The 20,790-nt window shown below is 50.1% G+C and overlaps 7 protein-coding genes across 7 annotated transcripts; 5 read left to right on the top strand and 2 right to left on the bottom strand.

The window, feature by feature from the left end:
- Positions 1-867: 867 nt before the first annotated feature.
- On the top strand, positions 868-4,311 carry hir1 (putative histone transcription regulator Hir1; the record flags this gene model as incomplete). Its single annotated transcript, XM_015555032.1, has 3 exons — positions 868-1,129; positions 1,197-3,941; positions 4,001-4,311. 3 exons carry the CDS (start codon positions 868-870, stop codon positions 4,096-4,098), a joined length of 3,105 nt encoding a protein of 1,034 aa, XP_015402517.1. The 3' UTR covers positions 4,099-4,311.
- Positions 4,312-4,413: 102 nt separating this feature from the next.
- ANOM_009775 (uncharacterized protein) lies at positions 4,414-4,893 on the bottom strand (the record flags this gene model as incomplete). The annotated part of the gene is made up of 2 exons (XM_015555031.1): positions 4,414-4,664; positions 4,761-4,893. The coding sequence occupies 2 exons, from the start codon at positions 4,891-4,893 to the stop codon at positions 4,414-4,416; spliced, it is 384 nt and encodes a 127-aa protein (XP_015402522.1).
- Positions 4,894-6,245: 1,352 nt separating this feature from the next.
- Positions 6,246-11,200, bottom strand: ANOM_009774 (peroxidase/cytochrome P450 family protein; the record flags this gene model as incomplete). The annotated part of the gene is made up of 13 exons (XM_015555030.1): positions 6,246-6,847; positions 6,897-7,173; positions 7,226-7,456; positions 7,519-8,011; positions 8,088-8,564; positions 8,620-8,770; positions 8,819-9,513; positions 9,573-9,915; positions 9,965-10,054; positions 10,106-10,214; positions 10,266-10,430; positions 10,479-11,071; positions 11,128-11,200. The coding sequence occupies 13 exons, from the start codon at positions 11,198-11,200 to the stop codon at positions 6,246-6,248; spliced, it is 4,299 nt and encodes a 1,432-aa protein (XP_015402525.1).
- Positions 11,201-12,281: 1,081 nt separating this feature from the next.
- ANOM_009773 (T6SS phospholipase effector Tle1-like catalytic domain-containing protein) lies at positions 12,282-14,013 on the top strand (the record flags this gene model as incomplete). The annotated part of the gene is made up of 3 exons (XM_015555029.1): positions 12,282-12,456; positions 12,516-13,436; positions 13,508-14,013. The coding sequence occupies 3 exons, from the start codon at positions 12,282-12,284 to the stop codon at positions 13,888-13,890; spliced, it is 1,479 nt and encodes a 492-aa protein (XP_015402523.1). The 3' UTR covers positions 13,891-14,013.
- A 2,248-nt stretch (positions 14,014-16,261) lies between these two features.
- Positions 16,262-16,666, top strand: ANOM_009772 (40S ribosomal protein eS30; the record flags this gene model as incomplete). Its single annotated transcript, XM_015555028.1, has 4 exons — positions 16,262-16,270; positions 16,344-16,354; positions 16,430-16,574; positions 16,643-16,666. 4 exons carry the CDS (start codon positions 16,262-16,264, stop codon positions 16,664-16,666), a joined length of 189 nt encoding a protein of 62 aa, XP_015402519.1.
- A 1,362-nt stretch (positions 16,667-18,028) lies between these two features.
- ANOM_009771 (uncharacterized protein) lies at positions 18,029-18,700 on the top strand (the record flags this gene model as incomplete). Its single annotated transcript, XM_015555027.1, has 4 exons — positions 18,029-18,150; positions 18,206-18,312; positions 18,393-18,486; positions 18,568-18,700. 4 exons carry the CDS (start codon positions 18,029-18,031, stop codon positions 18,698-18,700), a joined length of 456 nt encoding a protein of 151 aa, XP_015402524.1.
- Positions 18,701-19,171: 471 nt separating this feature from the next.
- ANOM_009770 (Zn(II)2Cys6 transcription factor) lies at positions 19,172-20,788 on the top strand (the record flags this gene model as incomplete). The annotated part of the gene is made up of 3 exons (XM_015555026.1): positions 19,172-19,678; positions 19,740-20,276; positions 20,332-20,788. Coding segments are annotated over exons 1-3 (1,470 nt in total), but the record flags the coding sequence as incomplete, so codon positions are not given.
- Between the last annotated feature and the right edge of the window lie 2 nt (positions 20,789-20,790).

The following is a 20,790-nucleotide window of genomic DNA, read 5'->3' as shown; positions in this document are numbered from 1 at the left end:
CTGTACCTTTATTATCGCCCCTCAGTCATTTGTTTTCCATTGCCCGACATTTCTTTAGGATGTGCTTGAAACAAGCGCCTTGGGAAAAAGCTTGTGGTCATTGCCCGTTTAGCGTATTGCCTAGTTATTTGAGGAGAGTGTGACCTCTGTTCAAACGAAGTATCATGTATAGTAGACAAGTGGGTTGAGAAATCGATTCGTGTGTCCTTGAAGTTCCGTAAGGTATCTGATCAGGCACCAGTAATGGCAGTGCCTGAGGATCCCCAGGCGGAGAAAGCAAAGCACGGATCACCCGACCTGCCGCTTTACTGCTTCGGGAGATCGCGACTTTTCTGAAGATCGGCGCGCACTCTATTGTTCGCGTTACTGGACTTTATCTCCTGAACCGGAGAGACAATCTTTTAGACCAAATTTATCGGATCCCGCCCTTCTCGCTCAGCAAGGACACCTCGGGTCCGATGATTGTGGACGCGGTTGCTTTGCGATGCCCCAAATAAGCTATCCCTCATCCACGTCAACTTTCCTATGATCCTGCGCACAAGGGATTCGTACAGGATAAAAAGAAAGCAACACAGCTGCTGCGATGCATATCATAAAACCGGTCTGGCTGACGCACGGAGGTATTCACCATTCTGTCTACGTTGTTTCAACATTTTATTCACCACCGTACTCTCTTTCGAGACCGATGGTATACAACTATACATGCTGGAGTTGAAGTAACTAACAGCTTTCCCTCGTTGCCCTGCAGGTGAGAGGAAGGATTTCGAGGTTTACAGTTGCGATGTGTCACCCGATGGAAGTCGTTTAGTTACAGCTGCTGGAGGTTGGTTCTCCGTGCCCGACGATACCCCCCCCCGCCGCAAACCGATGGATTGGACTGGTATTGACTTCATTTCGAATCAAATAGATGGATACGTTCGGATATGGTCGACGGAAGCTATCTGCAATACCGATGACCCTGCGGTTGCTAGCAAGCCAAAGCAGCTGGCGTCGATGAGCAACCACTCCGGCACGATTCATACGGTTCGGTTTTCGCCAAACGGGAAGTACCTCGCATCAGGGGCAGATGATAAGATTGTTTGCATTTACACGCTGGATGCGAATCCGCCGTCGCATGCTACAACATTTGGTGGGTAATTTCGAGTCTCGAGGTTCGTTCGGGTTAGAAGCGGCGGCTAATACGTTGTTTCACATAGGGTCGAACGAGGCACCTCCTGTAGAAAACTGGCGCACGGTCCGGAGACTGATAGGCCACGACAATGACGTTCAAGACTTGGGCTGGTCCTACGACTCTTCTATCCTGGTGTCCGTTGGCTTGGATTCTAAAATAGTAGTGTGGTCAGGGCATACGTTCGAGAAGCTGAAGACGATTTCTATACACCAGAGTCATGTCAAAGGGATAACTTTCGATCCAGCTAATAAATATTTTGCTACGGCAAGCGATGATCGCACCGTCCGAATCTTCCGTTTTACCTCTCCTGCTCCGAACTCGACCGCTCATGACCAGATGAACAATTTCGTCCTTGAACAGACCATCTCTGCGCCTTTTGCCAACTCCCCGCTAACTGCCTATTTCCGTCGATGTTCATGGTCGCCGGATGGGATGCACATCGCCGCGGCAAACGCTGTCAATGGACCGGTCAGTTCCGTCGCGATAATCAACCGTGGGTCCTGGGATGGGGACATAAACCTGATCGGACACGAAGCTCCTGTGGAAGTGTGTGCCTTTTCTCCGCGACTGTACGCCAGCCAGCCAGTCGACAAACAAGCGATGGATACTCAGCAGGGTGCACAAAACCTAGTGACGGTCATTGCTTGTGCTGGAGGAGATAAATCCCTAAGCATCTGGATCACCAGTAACCCCAGGCCGATAGTGGTTGCTCAGGAGCTTGCCGCCAAGTCTTTATCTGATCTGGCTTGGAGCCCCGACGGAAAATGTCTTTACGCAACGGCATTGGATGGCACGATACTTGCAGTCCGGTTTGAGGACGGAGATCTGGGATACGCAACGGCTATGGAAGAGAACGAAAAGTCGCTCACCAAATTCGGTACTAACAGAAGGGGCGCCGGTATCACAGAGACTCCCGATGGACTGCTACTTGAGGAGAAGAGCAAGGCTGGCGAGATCAAGGGTGTTGAAGGGCGAATGGGTGCCCTGATGGGCGATGACCAGACCGATAATATAACCAACGGAAAGCCTGCACCTCTACCTTCTAACGCCCCAACTCCTGCACGGCCATCGTCTCCGACCCCAGACACGCAGAAGAACCAACCAAATGGGACCGCAACGCCATCGGCCCCAGAGCCGGAGAAACCAGATCCCTATCAAGCAAAGCTTGAAAGACTGAAGCAACGCCCTACATACACCAAGGATGGCAAGAAGCGTATTGCCCCTCTTTTGGTGTCCGGTGCAGGTGCAGCTGAGTCCTCCCTGCCTCAAGCCCGTTTGATGGCCTCGGTTAGCAGCCAAGTGAAGGCCGATACACCTCAGTCTATTGTCGACCTCTCAAAGCCCTTCGACGGTTTACCCAAGGGGGGGCTTGCCACCCTGCTCTTTGGGAATAAGCGCAAGCTCGCGCAGCTGGAGGAGGACGATGATGGACATGTGGAAAAGCGTGTCGCATTGGCAAGTCAGAATGGTGCTACCCCTCTTCTTACGAACACCCCCGATGGCCTTCTCCCTGCACGACCGCAGCCCGCTGTCGCCGGCCAACAACCGACACCAGAGTTTATTCGACCTGCGGTGACGAACCCCTGTATGGCCATGAGCCAGGTCCGACTGGCCGTACCGAAAATCCGAAACCAGATACTTCGAGCCATTGATCCCAATGGGAAGCCGACTGAACCACCCAGTGCGTCGGGAGAGTCCAACAAATCCCGCGTTGACGTTGTCTTTGAAGTTCGCAATCCGTCACCTGCTAGCTTGACCGGCCGCGCAGCAGATCGGGAGCCGGTGCGGCTCACACTCTTCCGAGGTGAGCAGCCCCTGTGGCAGGATTACCTTCCACGGACGGTCCTCCTTGTGACCGGCAACCAGAGCATGTGGGCTGCGGCCTGCGAAGACGGATCCGTCTACATCTGGACCCCAGCCGGTCGTCGTCTTGTCAGTGCGCTCGTGCTTGAGGCACAGCCGGTAATCTTGGAATGCAATGGGCCGTGGATCCTCTGCATATCAGCCGTTGGGATGTGCTATGTTTGGAATGTCAAACACCTCTCCTCGCCTCATCCGCCTATTTCCCTTCAGCCGGCACTGGATGCAGCGATCCACACGCTGGGCGCACATCCCTCAGCCGCGCCGGCAATCACGAATGCACGGATCAATTCTGAAGGCCGAATAGTGGTCGCGATGTCGAACGGAGAGGGCTACTCTTATTCGCCTTCCATGTTTACATGGCAGCGGATTTCCGAGCCCTGGTGGGCTGTCGGCAGTCAGTATTGGAACACCACCGAAGCGCCGGTGGGCAACCTGCAGACCGCAGATGCGCAAAAGGACAAGGACGCAAAGGCTGCTGTGTCCGCGGGAATTATCCCATTCTTGGAACGCAACACAACCAGCGAGACGCTACTCCGCGGACGAGCATACTTCCTGCAACGGCTGATCAAGGTTCTCCTCTCCCGCGAAGGCTACGAGAGTTTCGAATCAAGCGTCTCTATTGCGCACCTGGAAAACCGACTTGCGGCAGCATTGTCCCTCGGAGCCAAGGAGGAGTTCCGGCTGTACCTCTCGATGTACGCCAAACGGCTTGGAGCAGAGGGTCTCAAGATGAAGGTCGAGGAATTGCTGAAGGGCTTAATTGGCGGGTTGTTTGAAGAAGACGAGACCGGCCCTGCCCAGCGCTTGCAGGAAAACGAACAAGAAGACCGAAACTGGCGAGAAAGTTCAGAGACCCTCTGTGGCTGGCCGCGAGAGGTGTTATTGAAGGAGGTCATTCTGGCACTGGGTAAGCTTCTAGTCTCTGAGATGTATTGATGGACTCCTACTGACACGAACATTGACTAGGCAAACACCGGGATCTCCAGCGGGTAACGGTACCATATGCCAAGCTACTGGGAGTTGTCGATGACGAGTCGGACACGGGCGATGCCATGGAAACATGAGCATACAGATATGAGGACTTGTCTGGTGTTTTTGGCGTTTCTTCATGAGGGTTACTACGGGACTGGGCGGCTTACTTCTCCGTGGAGAAGCTTGACTTTCGATTTGTCTAATAAAATGGAATAACGATTCCTGCGTTTTTCATGTGCTATAGTATATCATTCATATTAGGGCCGACAATTTCTATCATGCTTCACATTCTTGGAATACGGATAGCGAATCTTGAACTCTTTGACCAACACAGTCTCATTGCATCACTATATCCCGAAAAACAACAAAAGCAGCAACAATAAAAACAACATCAGCCCTTATCAGGTTCACCAGGGGAGAGCAGGAATCCACATAAAAGTCCCCTCATGCTGCTCCCCGCAGTTCGAGCAGAGCAAGTTATGAGGTGGGCTGGTATTCTTGGGTCCATGCTGCAAGACGTCGAGCATGAAGTCATCGCTGTGGATGCCCAGTGCCAACGCATTGTGAACCAGGTCATCGAGACCGGAGTGCTTGCCGCAGTGGGTGCAGACCCGACGCTCCTGGGTCATGATGTTGCCGCGGATGGTGATAGCATCAGCTGTGTTTCTTAGCTTCTATTACTTCCCCTTGCGCCCAGGCTTGAATAAAAGAACTGGCTGGGTAGAACGCAGAAAAAACAAAGAGGGAAACATACTCTCCGTCTTCAACAGAGACGCGATATGGGCACGCTCAGCCTCGGAGAGGATCCAGCGGTATCCGGTTGCGGTATCCAGATGGAGGATTTCGGTGGGCGGGGGAGGGGTCATGGCTGCTGCTGCGGCGGCCATCTTGAGTTCTTCTTCTTTAGTTCTTGGATGATAGAGTTGAGTATATGTGCTTGGATCTGGGAAGAGAAGAGAAGAGAAGAGGAGAGGTGGTTGTTTTCTTGTCCTTGGATATAGGCCGGGTTCGAGCATCGTTTTATACCTGGATTCTCTCACCTCAGCCCATGCTAGATCCGAACTCACATGCCGGATTGTATGCTTTCTTTTCTTTTTCTTTTTCCTCGTACCCCCCTCTTTCTACAATCTAGGTATATCCCTCAGTAGATCCTAAAGAACGAACTAGAGAAATACGCAGCACGTCACAATGGACAACACACAGCTCAACCCATCAATAGACCCTAATGTACATGTACATGTACATGTACCACCCCCTCCCACGGTATACTTTGCTGCATATGACCAGGATCATGAACCGAGTAACCCCGGCATAGCCACATACCCAGTCGATCCACATACCTAGACAATACCAAGTAGTAGGCATAGTCAGCATCTCTGTGCTACAAAAGCAAACATAGATACTACCTTGGAATAACCCTGTTCAGTAAGAGTGCAATGGGATGTAGTGAGCAAAGGACAGATCTGATTGGTTCATCTTCTGCACGGAAGCCCTATCGTTGATGTCCTGATTGGTGGGTGGGGGTAGGTGGGTGGGTCGAGCTGAATGCTGCATACTTATCTGCGTGTGCTGGGCTGGGCTGGAGATTGGGGGATTGGATTGGGGAATCTTGATTCGGGGTCTGGTCTGGGATTGAGGGTTGGTTGGTTTGGGTGCTGGTTTGTATTGGTTGCTCGGGGTATGAGTTGGACTGAGGGGTGTACTAGGTACATGGTTGTTCGGGGTAGGTTATGGGTTGTGGAGAGGATAAGTATGGTGTGGTATGGTATAGTATCGGTTGGATGTCGGTGTTTCTTCTCTTTCTTTCGTTCTTGCTGCTATATTGTATTATGTAAAATAAGGATTGAGATGAGATGATGGGGATTGATTATCATACTGGTACTGCAGCCTACTCAGTGGTTAGTATCTAGTAGTTACCTACCATGGGTTGGTTATGTAGATTCAAATTTACTATTCGAAAGGCATTTATGCCCTGCACATGTATAGCTATACGTTCAATAATTAATTTATAACAGGAAATAGAATCTTGATTGATTCAAGTCTTTACTGCCGTGGATATCTCCATACTCAATATCTGGATGATGAGCAGAAACAAAGTCACAACAACATAAAATTTTGCTACTACTATCTAACCCCCAAAACTCACAATGCATCAATCAATCAATATGGACCTTTCCATGACCACGCCCCCCTCCACTTCTCATACATCTCAAGTCCAACCAAGTACACCCGGACCAGTCTATGCTGTCTGGCCAAAAAGATGTCCCGGAACCTGCTTAGCAGCGTTTTCCACGCCGTGGGGGAGAAAAAACCAGTTGCCCTGGGACTGAGTAGTCTGGCCCTGAGTAGTCTGGCCCTGAGTAGTCTGGCCCTGAGGCGGAGATTGAGGCTGAGTGTGGCCGGGAGACACGGCTCCAGCGAAGGGATGGACCAGCCCGTGCGTGAAGTCGGTGACCTGCTGGCCGCCGGGTAAATGGCCGACGGTGTTGTGGGCGACGTCGTGGACTGTGCCCAGGGCCTGCTGCGGGATGGCAGCGGCCGAGGAGACGGCTTGGTGGAGGAGATTTGGGTGGGTGTTACCGTTTGCGACGCCGTTGCCGTGGCCGTTTTGGATGGGTAGCGGGGGGTGGCCGGCGCCGTTGCTGGGACTGTTGGATGGGATGAGTTTGTTCAGTGGGGCGGCGACGCCGTTGGCTACCTTGGAGACGGTTTCTTGTAACTTGTCGTGGTGCTGTTTCTTTAGAGCGTTGGACAGGGCGTTGAGGTCTCGGCCTGCGGTGACGGGGATCTTCGGAGGATGGTGGATGCCCTGGCCGTGGCCTTCGAAGTGGATTTTCCAGGCTGGGGGATGATTAGTTTACAGTGGAAGTGATCAAGTCTGCGGACTTACTCGTTGGGTCGATGGTAAGGGTAGACCAGCTGTCGTTGAGGAAGTGCTTTTCAGTGCCGTTAGTGATACTCTTCAGCACGCCCATTTGACCGGGTGCTGCTCGGAGGTTCTTCAGGCCGGCACAGACACGGACAAGAGAAGTGATGCAGGACAGTGCAATTTCTCGTCCGAGACACTCGTGTGGTCCAACGTTGAAGTGGATATACGCGCTCGAAGGCCGATCAAGCTTGAATGCTTCTGGGTCTGGGACAGCATCGGGGTCCTTGCATGCCGCGCCCTAGTGTATAGAGTTAGCTTTCGTTCCATGAAGCTTCCACGATATAGCATACCAATAGACAGATCACCAAGTTACCAGGCTCGAAGCTCTGTCCATCAATCACAGCCTTGCCCGCGCAGAGACGGAGACTTCGTTGGGTGCTGGTCAAGCGTTGAGCTTCGAGGACGTACTGCCGGAGAGACTTATTTGAGGATTCCAAGTCCGAGCTAGCAGCAAGCTTCTGGATCTCTTCCCAGTGCTGGGAGTTCTCATCCTGGAGGAAATAGTTGAGGACATCGGTGAACTAGATCTCATGTCAGCTGTGACACAGGTAGATACTACTTTCCGCAGACCGGGTGTACCAACCACTCCGATAGTCGCGCCGACACCGCCAACAGCGTTCATCCAGCTAATGTCTGCAACCTCTGCAGGGGTCTTTCCTGACGCGATAAGTTCCTTAGCTACGTTATATCCGTACCAGCGCAACGAGCCACTTGTCGACTGTCCTTCAACGCCTTTGCCGTCTCCAATGAGCTTGCCAAAAAGAGGGATCTTCGATGCGATACCCTTGGCTGTAGAAACGGCTCCGCTAATAACCCCCTTTGCAGATTTCTCTGAAGCGGGCAAGTTGGACACGACCTTCAATGTGGTCTTGGTAAGAGACTCTGCACCCTCACGAGCCCATTTCCTACGCTGCAAAGCCAATCCTGGGTCATCATTGTTGAAGCCGAAGATACGCACGTCGATGATGTACTTGTATAGCTCTGCGATGTTGTAAGTTCCATTCGGGTTCTCAGGGGTCTTGAGGTCCAGACAGAAAAGATCGGCCAGAATCCTAGTCAACATGGGGATGGCGACACTAGAGAGATGTTAGTGCAGATTCAGGTATACCTTTCCTTTAAGCAGTTGTGATTCCAATAGGAACAATCACTTACTCTCGAACGATATCAACCTGGTGCAGCTCCGATGTCAGATTCAATGTCTCAGCGGCAAGTTGTTCATTCGCCACGGACACCGCTGTCTCTGATAGCAATTGCACGAACTCAGCAGGACTGTAGAGGATCTCCTTAACGAGAGTTTTCTGAGCAGTGTTGGCCGGCTTATCGCCCAGCAACATGTAGCCACTCAAGTCCCTACCCGGGATCATCTCATTCAGGTACTTAGCCCAGATAACACGGAAGTTCGCTTGGTCCTTCGAGAGCTTGGTGATGGTGGAGTGCTTGGTCACGATGACAGTCTTTGGAGGCGGCGAAGGGTCATCAAGGGTATACTCGTCGATAGTGCCGATTTCCCGGGCGATCTGCTCATTCATCTTCCTGGTGTACATAGGCTGGGTGATGTGCAATGAGTTATATGGGAACCAGTTGGGCAAAGCGCGTTGGAACAACTTGTGGAACATCGAGCCACCCAGGCTTGATAAGCTTGTGTTAGCTAGCATTGATAAAATATGGGGCTAGCTGATCTTACATGTCATAGTCCTGTTGAACTTCATTATACCCCCAGCAGGTGAGATTCGAAGCCGTGTAGTCAATAGTAAGGAACCGGTCCGATCGAACAAGCGTAACGGCGTCACTGAACACTGCTCTTCCAACGGTGTAAGGGGTACATCCACCATGACCTATCCTCGTAAGCAAGATTTCTCAGAAAGTGGGACAGGAAAGCATACCAGGATCCATGCGTGGCTTGATATCCTCGAGGAACAGCCCGGGATACATTTCAACCATATCAGGGTCATCATAAAGCTTGCGCAGAAGATCCGCGATTTCATGGTCCGAGTTAACATCCTCGAAAGTCTCGTGGCGCTTGAGTTTGAAGAAGTCTCGCGTCTCATTCAAAGAGGCTAGCTGCCACTTTCTTGCCTGAATGATACCCAGAATCTCAATAACACGGAGCGCCTTGGGAACCATCCTGGCACCGAAGCAGCCTGCAGGGTCTTCCATGCTGTCCTTCATTAGCTGTACCAAATCGGCGTCACTGAATTTGCCATCCTCGCCACGCTTGAGTCCACCGAATTCGCGCGCACTGGGATCCTCGGGGATGCTCTGTTCGAAGCGATAAAGACCTTGAATGAATTCCTGTGGAGTGAGCTGTTCGACCTTCTTGTCTTGGCCGAAGATATCGGCGAAGAACTCGTTCATCCATTTCTCATCGCGACGGGAGATTATAGAGTGGAAGCGGTACAAGAGATTGAATTCGACGGACACCTGGTTACCAATTCCTCGGGGGACACCTTCAGAATCAAAGATTTTGTTGATTTTGACTCGAGGGTCGAGGGTCCAGTCACTCGATGAATGATGAACGTTGGCCAGGCCACGAATATAGTCGTGCAACGAGATGTTAACGTAGAGGCCATTGGTAACCCTAGATAATGTGGGCGATTAGCATATAAATTGAGCAAAAAATCATTTTTAGGCCCTCACAATCGAGCAGTCTGGAACAGGTCTTCATCCTGTTTGGCCAGTGCAGCCTTCTTGTCCTCCTCTGATCTGGTCGGGGGCAGCGAAAAACGTCCTCCCTCATTGATCTTAAGGAGGTTGTCGGCCACGTAGTTGTGGAAACGGTTATACATAACGAGAATAGCGTTAACGCCGGGGGGCATTCCGATGAGTCTCTTCTCGCTGAAGGTGTCCGGCTTGAGTAAACCACGGACCTTGGTCCGCACCTTCATCTGATCCTCCAAGCTGGATCCATACAGCGGGGCTAGGTCAAGGTAAGAAGACGTGTCACTGATGTTAGGGTCAAATCGGTTGCTCCGGAAGATATCTGATTCATATCAGCAGAATATTCAGGCTTTTATGAGGCTGGACCATACCATGAATAATGATCGTTGCATGATAGAAAAGCACAGATGAGAGACCAGCTGGATTTTCCTTGAAAGTTTCATCGCTTCGAGCCATGAGCACTAGATGGGTTAGTGCTTTCTTCCATGGGGTCAACACAGTTTAACACCTACAGTCGAAAAGAAGACCTGGATCGGGAGGAACACCATGCATGTGCTTCATTTTGGGGACGTTTCTCGCATACGGGCTACCAGCCTTGCCCAAGTTTGGTTGAAGTGGGTTCTAGTGCATCTGTTAGTCAACCTCAACAACGAAGGACATATTGCAACTCACGTTGTAGCTTCCATCAGGTGTCCGATATTGGTATTTGTTGCCAAGATAGGTCATGGGTGGATGTGGTAGACTTTCCCAGAGCGTATCAATAAGAACGCCGGTCAACTTCTCCCTCGCTTTTGAATTTCGAGGTAGAGAAGAGACAATGGCGATGAGTTTTTCCATCTAGTTTCATGTTAGTGGGCGCTATATTCTAAGATTCTCGTGACTTACAGTCAACTCCCGATCATCAATGGGTTTGCCCTTGTTCTTGACAACATCCAAAAGCACTTTGAGATCTTGGACACCCGCCTTGAGGCCGACTGCTTTGAGGTCGTCGCGCAAGGTAGGAGCCAGGATCTCCGGGTCTCCATAGGGCTCACCTGCCTGATACTTCATATCATCCTCTTCTTCAGCGATCTTCCGCTTGTTGAAGATCCTCCAGTTGAAGGGATTGAGCTTTGACAGTATACCACCACTACTTCCAGCAATACTTCCGAGCGCACCTTTCGTTGCCTTTGGAATCAGTGATTTTGAAAGTTTCCCGGAAGGTAAATGTCCTTTCAGGAAAGCGAGCTTGTTGAGGCCTGGGATCTTGCCGAGGTACTGGAATGCCTTTTCTTTAATCAATGCTTGCAAGCCTTTTTCATCATGTTTAACGACCTTGAGATAGAGAGCGTATAGGAAGAAGCTAAGTATAGTGGCGAGAACACCATTAAACCCGAATTTACCCAAGACGCTTTGGAACCATTTTTGGTCTTTAGTGCCGAAGGCCAGCGATGCCAAAGAACCACCGCTGTCTGAAGACCCTGGCAAAATGTTTTTGACTTCTCCAGTATCAGCAGTGGTTTTCTATTGTATATATGATGTTAACCAGACATACCCAGAGATGAGCCCGAGGAACCCGTACTGAAGGGATTCCAGGACGACTTTGTCGTAGTGCTCAACCAGCCCATGATGGTACTGCTACCTTCAGGGAGATGTCACTACCAGTTTATTAACCAAGAAGCGTAAAAGAGTCTCTGCAATGATGATTGATCTTAAGGCTCTGAGAACGATGGGAATGGGAGAGGGTCGTCAAGTCTCCCAGGTTATATACCTAATCTCTCCTCGAGAGATCCACTTTTGTCCGGATATCCTCGACAAGGGTCTTTTCCAGTCAAGAAATCGGATTACCGAATATGGCAATCGTGTATAGATCGACATGAGGAAGCTGAATCGCTTTGCCACAGTGTCACTTACGCTCTTACTCTGAGGTAGACCCGCCAAGTCAATTCTCCCCTTGCTCATCAGCTCACGGACGTACTTTGAGGTCAATGGATAACTGATGAGGGGGAGCTGAGACACCCGGAATAACACGTCACACTAGTTCCTTCGTTATTTGCAGTTGCTAATTGCTTCTTTCTACCAGGCGCATGCATCCGATACCCTAGTAAGTCTGTTGTGGGAAGACCCGCGGTATCATTGCTTGAAGCTAGCCACAATTCCACTTACTTATTTCACAAACCACATCAACTATCCAGCCAGCCACAAATACCCTCCAAGTTTCATAGATTAGCTTGGATTGGTTGGCTTATCAAGAACCTCTCTTGAACAGGAAAGTCCGAGCTGAGCATCTGGACTATGGCTACATCTTTTCTAACGAATGCAATCCCTGCATGGATGTGCATTATGTTACACTATATGGAACTATCTGCAATGGCGATGTGGCCAAGCATGAAATGCATCCCTAGAATCGGCGTTTGGTTCGCAGCTATTGAGACCCAAAGACGTGCATACCAGTCAGCGCGGCGAAGTCCGATGCTTAGGGTGAGTATAGTCTCCATACAAGAAAGGATGGATAGATAGGGGAAAAAGCAATATGAAGCTGAAAATCACATGTGTTTCTCATAGACTCGTATCCCAACTGGAACATCGCCTGAAGTCTGGAGATATTCATAAGCTAGGACTGCCGGATTTCCGGTCACCCAACACAACGCCTTGGTCCTGATACTCCCTTCTTACCCTTAGTACTCTGTATTTCTGAACTTGCACTTCATGATGCCACACGCGACAAGCGAAACTGATGCCCCTGGGGACAACCCACGTCGGATTGTCCTGTGTTTCGACGGTACAGGCAATCAGTTCCAGGGAAATGAATCAGACACGAATATCATGAAGATTTATCAAATGCTGGATCGACACGCCCCAGATCAATTTCACTATTATCAACGTATGTTGCAGAGTCATACATAGTCGTTGCCAGGTAATGGGTACTGACCCTGTTGCCAGCGGGTATTGGGACTTACGTCAAAGGCCAGTCGTCCAGTTCTGGACTGGTTCGATTCTGGCCCAAGATCAAATCCAAAATCATCAGTGCTGTTGATCAAGCAGTTGGATCATCGTTTAGCGACCATGTCCTTGCCGGCTATCGTTTTCTCATGCGCTACTATTCTGAAGGTGATCATATCTATATCTTTGGATTCTCCCGTGGCGCCTACACTGCACGGTTCCTCGCGGAGATGGTCCATGAATTGGGTCTTCTATCCAGAGGAAATGAGGAAATGGTTCACTTCGCTTGGGAGACGTTCAGCAACTATGAACAGTCCCGTGGGAATGACCCTCAGACCGAAAAGGATCGGGAGCTGAACGAGTTCATGAAGAAGTTCAAGACCACTTTTTGCCGACTGGGCGTGGGTATACACTTCCTTGGTTTGTTCGACTGTGTCAATAGTGTAGGTCAGTTTGAAATCCCCCTTTTTCGCACGTCATATCGATACATTGCGACGCCAGCCGCAAAATACATTCGACATGCGGTGTCTATCCATGAGAGACGGCTGAAGTTTAAGCCCGCTCTCTACATGATGGATAAGAATGGGCTCGACTCCGACTTCAAGGAAGTGTGGTTTGCGGGAAACCACAGCGACGTGGGCGGTGGCTACAGTCTTCAGAAAGGCCAGAAACATTTGCTTTCCGATACGCCATTGAATTGGATGGTCCAGGAAGTCCTGCACCTGGAGGGCTCGGAAAGTAAGCTGGAATTTCAAACGACTAATGTAGAAGATGTTCTGAGGGCTGAAAGTGTCTTTCCTGGCAAGGAAGAGCCGGGGACCAACGCATGGGAAGTGAGACACCGCACCAATCAGCCCCATGATTGTCTCTGGTTTGGACATGCATCTGCATTCCTGATGGTTTTCTTCTGGTGGATCCTAGGTATGCACCCCGTCTTTCTTTTCTTTTCTTTGTCCATTGCGTTGTGACTGTACTGAATGGGCATCTGGCAGAGATACTACCCATCTTCACGCGATTAGAGCTGGAGAAAGGAGAGTGGGTTCCGAGAAGATTCCCACCCAACTTGGGAGCCCCACGCGATATCCCGAAAGAGGCCAAGATCCATTCAAGTGTGAACGAGATGGTCAAAGCCGGGATTCTAGACAAGGAGTCAATCCCCAAGAAGGGTGGCGACAATCCCAACCTACCCAACCCCGCCAGTGTTGTGTCGACTTTGAAGAGGGTCAGGAAAAGTCTGGCGCGCCCCAAACTACCTCCACAGGATTCGGTGGCTGAGTACCCTGATAATGATCAGCATGAAGTACACGAAAATGGATCGGTGAAGGAGATCAATGGTGTGAATGGCATGCATGGACTAAATGGAGTAAATGCCTGAACAGGAAAGAAATCAATGGGGCCGTGCAGAGCTGAGATCGAGTAGGTGGAGTTTACCTGCATGCATGTTCCTTCGTAGTTGAGTTGATTTGCCGGTCGGTGTTTGCATTACATGTAGCAGCAACCAGGAAAGGAGAGATGTACATACATACATCGGAATTTCTACGGCCGAGAGTAATAAAGTCATGGCTGCAAAACAGTGATCTGGTTGTCGGCATAATTTTCATCTTTCTTATGCACCAGGCAGACTATTGATTGCCTTCTCTTTCATGGCCAACTTATCTCTGCATAGTTGAGCTGCTCACAGGCCTCTGCGTTGCATACACGATGATTTTTGAAGTATAGACACTTAACAGCAACATGGATCAGTCACATAACCAATACCCACCGTGGATTGTAGTTTCCGAAACCAACATCGGGGGCTCATGATGCACAGAAGCGCCAGCAGCCTCCTAAACCAATAAGAAACAATCACACCGAAGGCTGGTCAAAGGTGGCGCTTGGGAGATATGGCGAGCACCCACAAAAGCAGTTCAGGGCAGTTCGTTGAAAAATATACTTTCGGGACTCTGTCTAACAGATCTACAACGTGTAATTCAGGTCTTTGGCTGCTATTGGAAGACTTTATTCCCCGGCATTCAAACCTTTGCTTCGCATGGGATATTTTCATGTCCCTCCACTCTCGGGGTTTAAGACCTACTCCATACACTAGTTGATATCTAGACCGACCGATGACGACGCCAGATATGAAGTATTGGCTTCGGATCCTTGGATCGTGGTGGACCTCTCTCTGCATTAGCAAGAACAAACATCTCCACTGAGGGTTATGTATGATGTGTTCGCAACGGGGGTAGGGCATATATGCTTGGCACGACGCACGATAGCCCATTTTACGCAAATACCACGCCTCTAGATAGGTAATACGAATCGATGTGAGCCAGGTGGCTGGTCGACTTTACGATCATAGGTCGTACCCCGTTGAGCTGACTTCCGAGTCTGCGTGCTTATGAAATGTTTGACTCTGATTGGGTTAGTCCAAGGGACCAAACTGGAGCTCATGGAATTTATCTGCCATCTCGGAAACGCCGATCCCTGTAAGTAGTCGGTAGTAGTACTTTGGAGTAGATCGTAGATACCTACTAGTAGCCCGACCTTCTCAGCCCGCCTTGGAGATCACTTGCGGGCCGGGCCCTAATTTCCAATGTAAGCTATCGATTGTCTGCCAATGTATTCGGCGTAACATCGGGATAGTTTTAAGATGCTAAGTAATACCGATGAGACTACAAGGGTTGACTATTCGGGTTAACGCATCTCACCACAAGCGCTATACCCACCAGGAAGCGAGTACTAAGTAGATATACGCTATGGCCCCCAATCTGTGCGAAAGCTACTGCACATACTCTGTACGATGTACGTAATATCGACTAGCAGTTCCCCTCCTTCCTCTTGTCAAATCAACCGCGTTACCTCGTATTGCTGTTGTTATTATTCCGTGGTTACAGTCCCATGTGGGAAATACTTACTATGCATCGCCCATCTATCGCTCTCAATCATTATGAATCCGTTCGATCCCATACGGTATCTCTTCTGACCTTTTGGTCTAGATGCATGACTGGGCCTGCAACCAGCCTCGCAGACACGGCTGGCAGTAGTTAGGGAGACCATATCCACAGGGCTGACTCTCGGTCGGGCTTTGATGACAATGGTCCCAGCCATAATGTAGCTCAAAGGAGAGGGAATTAGCACATATCCATCCATACCCCGAACTCCAAGGTGGTAACGGCAGATATCCCCTTAGCATGTATTCAATAGCTGCTCTGTAGATATATGCATACTACATAATGCAAGTCGTTCTTTTCAGAGAGCTGTGCTCCTCTCAACTGAGTCACTCCAGTCGTCATAGTAAAGCGTCACACATCAGCAGACATTGTCTCCATCACTTGATGACTTCAAGTTGTCAATCATATTCAGAAATCAGGTAAAACAAGGTAATAATGCTGGACGAAATGAGCTGGCTAGTAATCAGGCATCCAATTGATGCCCTAATTGAGAAGGTCACTCGTGGACACGTGATGCTAAACTGAAATGGGAAAAGTACAGGCCAACCGGAGCAACATTAATCCAACCGAACTCTGAGTCAAAGCCCGGCCAAGAATCGCCAGGCATCCAGGCATCCAGGCATTCTAAGTGGAGGCAATACTTTGTTCCGGGCCAAAATAAGTGGAGCCAGACAGCGAACAAGCGCACAAGCGCACAAACCCGTGACCACACTGAAAAATTCGAGCCCACAATCCGTCGGCATCATCAGCGACAACACCATCGACAAAACCTAACGAAACCCTTTCCCCGTTCATCCGCCAAATACAGTCAACATGGGTAAGGTATGTGAATAAGTCGTCCAGGCCTTCTTTCTCGCAAGGGGAAATGCTGATTACTGACTTTACAACGTTATAGGTCCACGGATCGTAAGTAACCCTTCGCCTATCGACCCCTCCATCGAAGATATCCCCAAATTTCAGATTCTGACCTTTTTTTTCCAGCCTCGCTCGTGCCGGTAAGGTCAAGGCCGCCACTCCCAAGGTCGACAAGCAGGAGAAGCCCAAGACCCCTAAGGGCCGCGCCCGCAAGAGGATCATCTACACCCGTCGTTTCGTCAACGTCACCATGACCGGTGGCAAGCGCAAGGTATGAAAAGGCGATGGAAATAACATCTTTGGCATGGCTCTTAAGATGGAGGCTGATGGTTACAATAGATGAACGCCAACCCCAGCTCGTAAAGAACACACTCTGCGAGGGTTTGATCGTCCGGCGACCGGGAGTCCCCTAGGTCACCGTGGCGAAGGGAGGCTGAGAATGTGATGCATATTTGCGTTGGAGCCATACGTGGCATTTGAAACGGTCTCTTTTTTGCTTCTGATCTTGCGAAACGGGTTCAAAGAGTCGGTTTAGGATGAATAATGTTCAGTTATCGAACTTGACATAGGGGCGAATACAATCACATATTCGGCTTCTCAAAGATCTACTGAGACGACACGACCTTGCTTCATCGTACATTGTTCTCCCGGACAACCGTCGCCATTTCCAGCTTGGTGGGAGGACGACTCTGGCGGCTTAGCTCCGGTATGACACAGGAGGTGGCGGAGTCAGTCTTTCCATCAGTGGACTCGCCGTTCTCGCATATCCCTCGACCATCTTTTCGATGAGGGGCTGGATATGTCAGATGGCAAGGAGACGTCATGTAGATCTACGCTGCATCTTGTGATTGGCATGGCCTGGCTTGTCAAACGTTCTCCGTAGACATTACCGAGCGTGGCTCAAGATGCAAGCGGACAAAGAAAGTGTAGTTATACCTAGCATATTGTCCTGGTTCCTTGTAGTGTGTTTTGATTGTTCGATATCTTAAAAGTACTGCAACTTCAAGCGCCCAAAGCCCTAACACCTTCGTTCCTAGGGCCGAGATACTACGCATTGTAGAGTATCACAAGGTCTTGTGCTTACAACCAGACCATCTTATACCCCTTGCCGCAACTAACCTATTGAGAGGATCCTCCCTGGCACATTTGAAACTTGTCTTTGTATGCTATTATTACCATGGCAAGTCCGACTAGCCACCAAATGGATTCGTTATGGCCGTTCGACTACTCTCCGGTTAATTACTGATGCTACACTGCTTCATGCCCATGGATCTTCAATTGGCAGTTAGGAAAAGATAGTCATATAAGCACTAGCGCTTAAGCACATTTGCCCTAACATGCCGTTCTTCCCGGTGGCTCCTGTTCACCGAGGTTCAATAGTAGACTCGGTGGTATTGCAACTCGGGCTGATGAGCACACATGCAGGTCATGAGCATCTAGATTCCACCTCTAAACATAGTTCCAATCCCCGAAAATCCCAGACCGGCTTACGGAGCAGAGTCATATTGCATATAGTGAAAGACGTGCCGAATAAGATGTCTCAACCATGCTGCCAATGACCTCATCACCTTATCTGACTCTCTTGGGTTGAATGAATATATTGACATTGATGGCGTGATGGAAAGATAGCATTTAAAGTATGTCGTTTCCCCCCTATTAACTGTCCGTGCTTCAAACTTCTCAATCAGTCTCACAACTTTTGATTTGGATATAGCAAATCCAAAGATGGCAGCACCATTGAATGATTTCAACGGTCCCGGTCTATACTTGATTCAAGTCCAGCACAGCAAAAAATACCTCGACCTCGACGATTCCAAGAAAGCCAACCATACCAAAGTCCAACAATGGTACTGTAGTCTATGATGCCCGGACTGAAGACTAACCCAGTTAACCTCGTAACAGGGGGTCGCGAAAGCACCATGAGGACCAGAAATGGGTCGTTGCTGCCGCAGGGCGCGATGAATACCTCATTCTGGCGGATAAGGCAGGGACATATTTGACTGCTCCTGGTACGATCACCCTCTTTGTTGATATCATTACGACGAAGTGAACTTTCCTGCTGTCTAAGATGACCTTACCCTTTTCACAGAAAAAGACCGAGAGCCAGCTACTGGGAATCTCACGTCACCAACTGATAAGCACGTCAGGTGGAAGTTTGTCTACGCGGAAGATGGAGCGTACTTGTATGTGAATATTACTGATTTGAAGACTATTTGAAAAGATACCACTATGCTTCAGGGCAGTATACTGACAGATACCCTTAGTATTCATAGTGTGGCTCATCCTAATTCGGTTCTTGATGTCAAAGGTATTAGCCAGGAAGATGGCGCTCCTGTGCTGGTTTTCCCACTGAATAAACAGAAAAACCAACAGTGGAAGTTGGTACCCACGAAGTAGTGCGTTTCTCAATAGAAGTGGACTTATCGGCTATATATAGATATATATATATATGTTTTGCCGGACCTTATTGATGTGATGTAGAAGTAAAGAAGGAGCATGTGATCTAGAATGCCCTGGGCATCCCAATCAGGCAGGGACGGAACTTTGTTAGGCTCGATTTAAGGACCCCTTGGCAACCATACCGCAAACGGGATAGCGCTGGGCTGAAAGAGTATCAGCTTATCCATCATCTCGCCCGCGAAGTTTCCGACAATATTGCGCCTTTTTTACAGAGGATTCCGCCTGTCTCCATCCCATCACTTTCTCTTCCCTTGTCTACTACAGCGATGTCCGAGTGGCGCAACCGTCTTCCGCTGATGTCCGATTCTTCGTAGCCATTTCCTAAGGATGGCGAGCGTTATACTTCGATATACTTGAATAGCTTCAAGTTGCTGTTTTAGGATCTAGGCTTCTTAACCCTGAATTAGTGACTCGTTACCCCGATAGATTCGAAAGCGCCATGACCAAAGGCTGCTACACCTGCCGTCGCCGGCGCATCATCTGCGACAATGGCCTCCCTACCTGTCGAAAGTGTCGAGATGCGGGGAAGGAATGCTTGGGCTATCAGAAACCCCTGGTCTGGGTAAAGGGTGGTGTGGCCAGTCGAGGAAAAATGATGGGACGCAGCTTTGATGATGTTGTGCAGAACACTTCAGATCGCGGTAGTGAGGATGGTTCTCCTGCCGCCGCCGATCCCCCGCCTCCCGAAGTTGACGCCCAGGGTCAAGATAATTTGGATATTGATTCGGACGATGTGCCCCAGCCATCGACCTTTGGTGATACCCCTCATGCGGCACAGTGGGGAAACAGCTTTGATTTAGTTGTTCCAGAGGCGAACCTTTCCGTGGTGGACCATGTTCCCTCGCCGCGGGGCATGGTTGATCCATTATTCAAAGACATGGATTCGTTGTCAAGGTTCTACATCTCGCATTGTGAGTTCTAGATCATTTATCCCCGGGGAACACACGGATGCATATAGCTAACTGTCTCTTCAAAGTCCACCAGAATGTAGTGGCTGTCTCGCCTTTTATTCCAACGTCAGGAACCCGTACCGCGATCTAACGGTCTTAGTGGGTGACTCCCCCGTTCTCGCCCATGCGCTTGCTGCCACTGGGGCTCTACACTATGCGTTGCTAGCGAGCTGTGACTTCTCACCAACACCGTGGCTGTCGGATGGCGCTTCGGTCACTGGGGCCCTTCCATCCCCGCAGGATGTTGAAAAGGCGGTGATCAGTTCTATGTCACGACGCCCTGCGTCCAAGTTCTATGAACAATTCTTAAAATTGAAACAACGCACTCTGCGTCAACTGTCGCTGGACCTGCAAGACCCCCTCAAACAGAACGACACCAAGACACTAGCAGTGATTATGGTTCTTGCTTTGATGGATGCTATTGAATCAGGGGACGGCGCATGGAAGTATCATCTGGAAGGCGTCAAGAAACTTCTGATGCGCCGGCAAAGCAAAAGCCCATCTAGTCCGACACAGCGCATGATCGACTGGTTGGACGCATTCGTACTTGATGGCTGTCTCGTGTAAGCCAACACTCACAGAGAAACTCCGTCATCCTCGCTAACTCTCTCTTTCCAGCATGCAAGTCATGGGCGCAACACTCGCAAGGCCTGGGTCTCTTTCCAAACCCTTCTACTCCTCAGATATGGGCCCAGAAACCCTGAAACGTCTCGAAGAAACCGCCTGGATCGGATGTCCCGCCTACCTCCTCGAAGTCATTTTCTTCGTCCACGAAGGTTGGTGCGTCGACCCAGACCCCAGCACCAACCCACCGGCCATGAACTACTCCTCGACATTCCTCCCGAAGCTCCAACCCCCTGCTCCAACCCCCCACCGCCCTCCTCCAGCACATCCAAGCCTTCGACCCAGTCGCCTGGGCAGAAGAAATGCAAAGCTTCCTCCACCTCCCCGACCTCTCCGTCCGGACCGCGCTAGCAACCATCTGGCGCTCCGCCGTCTACCTCTACACCAGCCGTGTCCTCTCTCGCCCCCGCGCCCACGGCCGCGCGAAATCCACCATCCCAGGCCTCCCACCCG

The sequence above is a fragment of the Aspergillus nomiae genome (genome assembly GCF_001204775.2).
Source record: "Aspergillus nomiae NRRL 13137 chromosome Unknown contig00429, whole genome shotgun sequence".
Lineage (NCBI taxonomy): Eukaryota > Fungi > Ascomycota > Eurotiomycetes > Eurotiales > Aspergillaceae > Aspergillus > Aspergillus nomiae.
The sequence above is the reverse complement of the archived record's forward strand: the minus strand, read 5'-3'. Positions and strand labels throughout refer to the sequence as shown.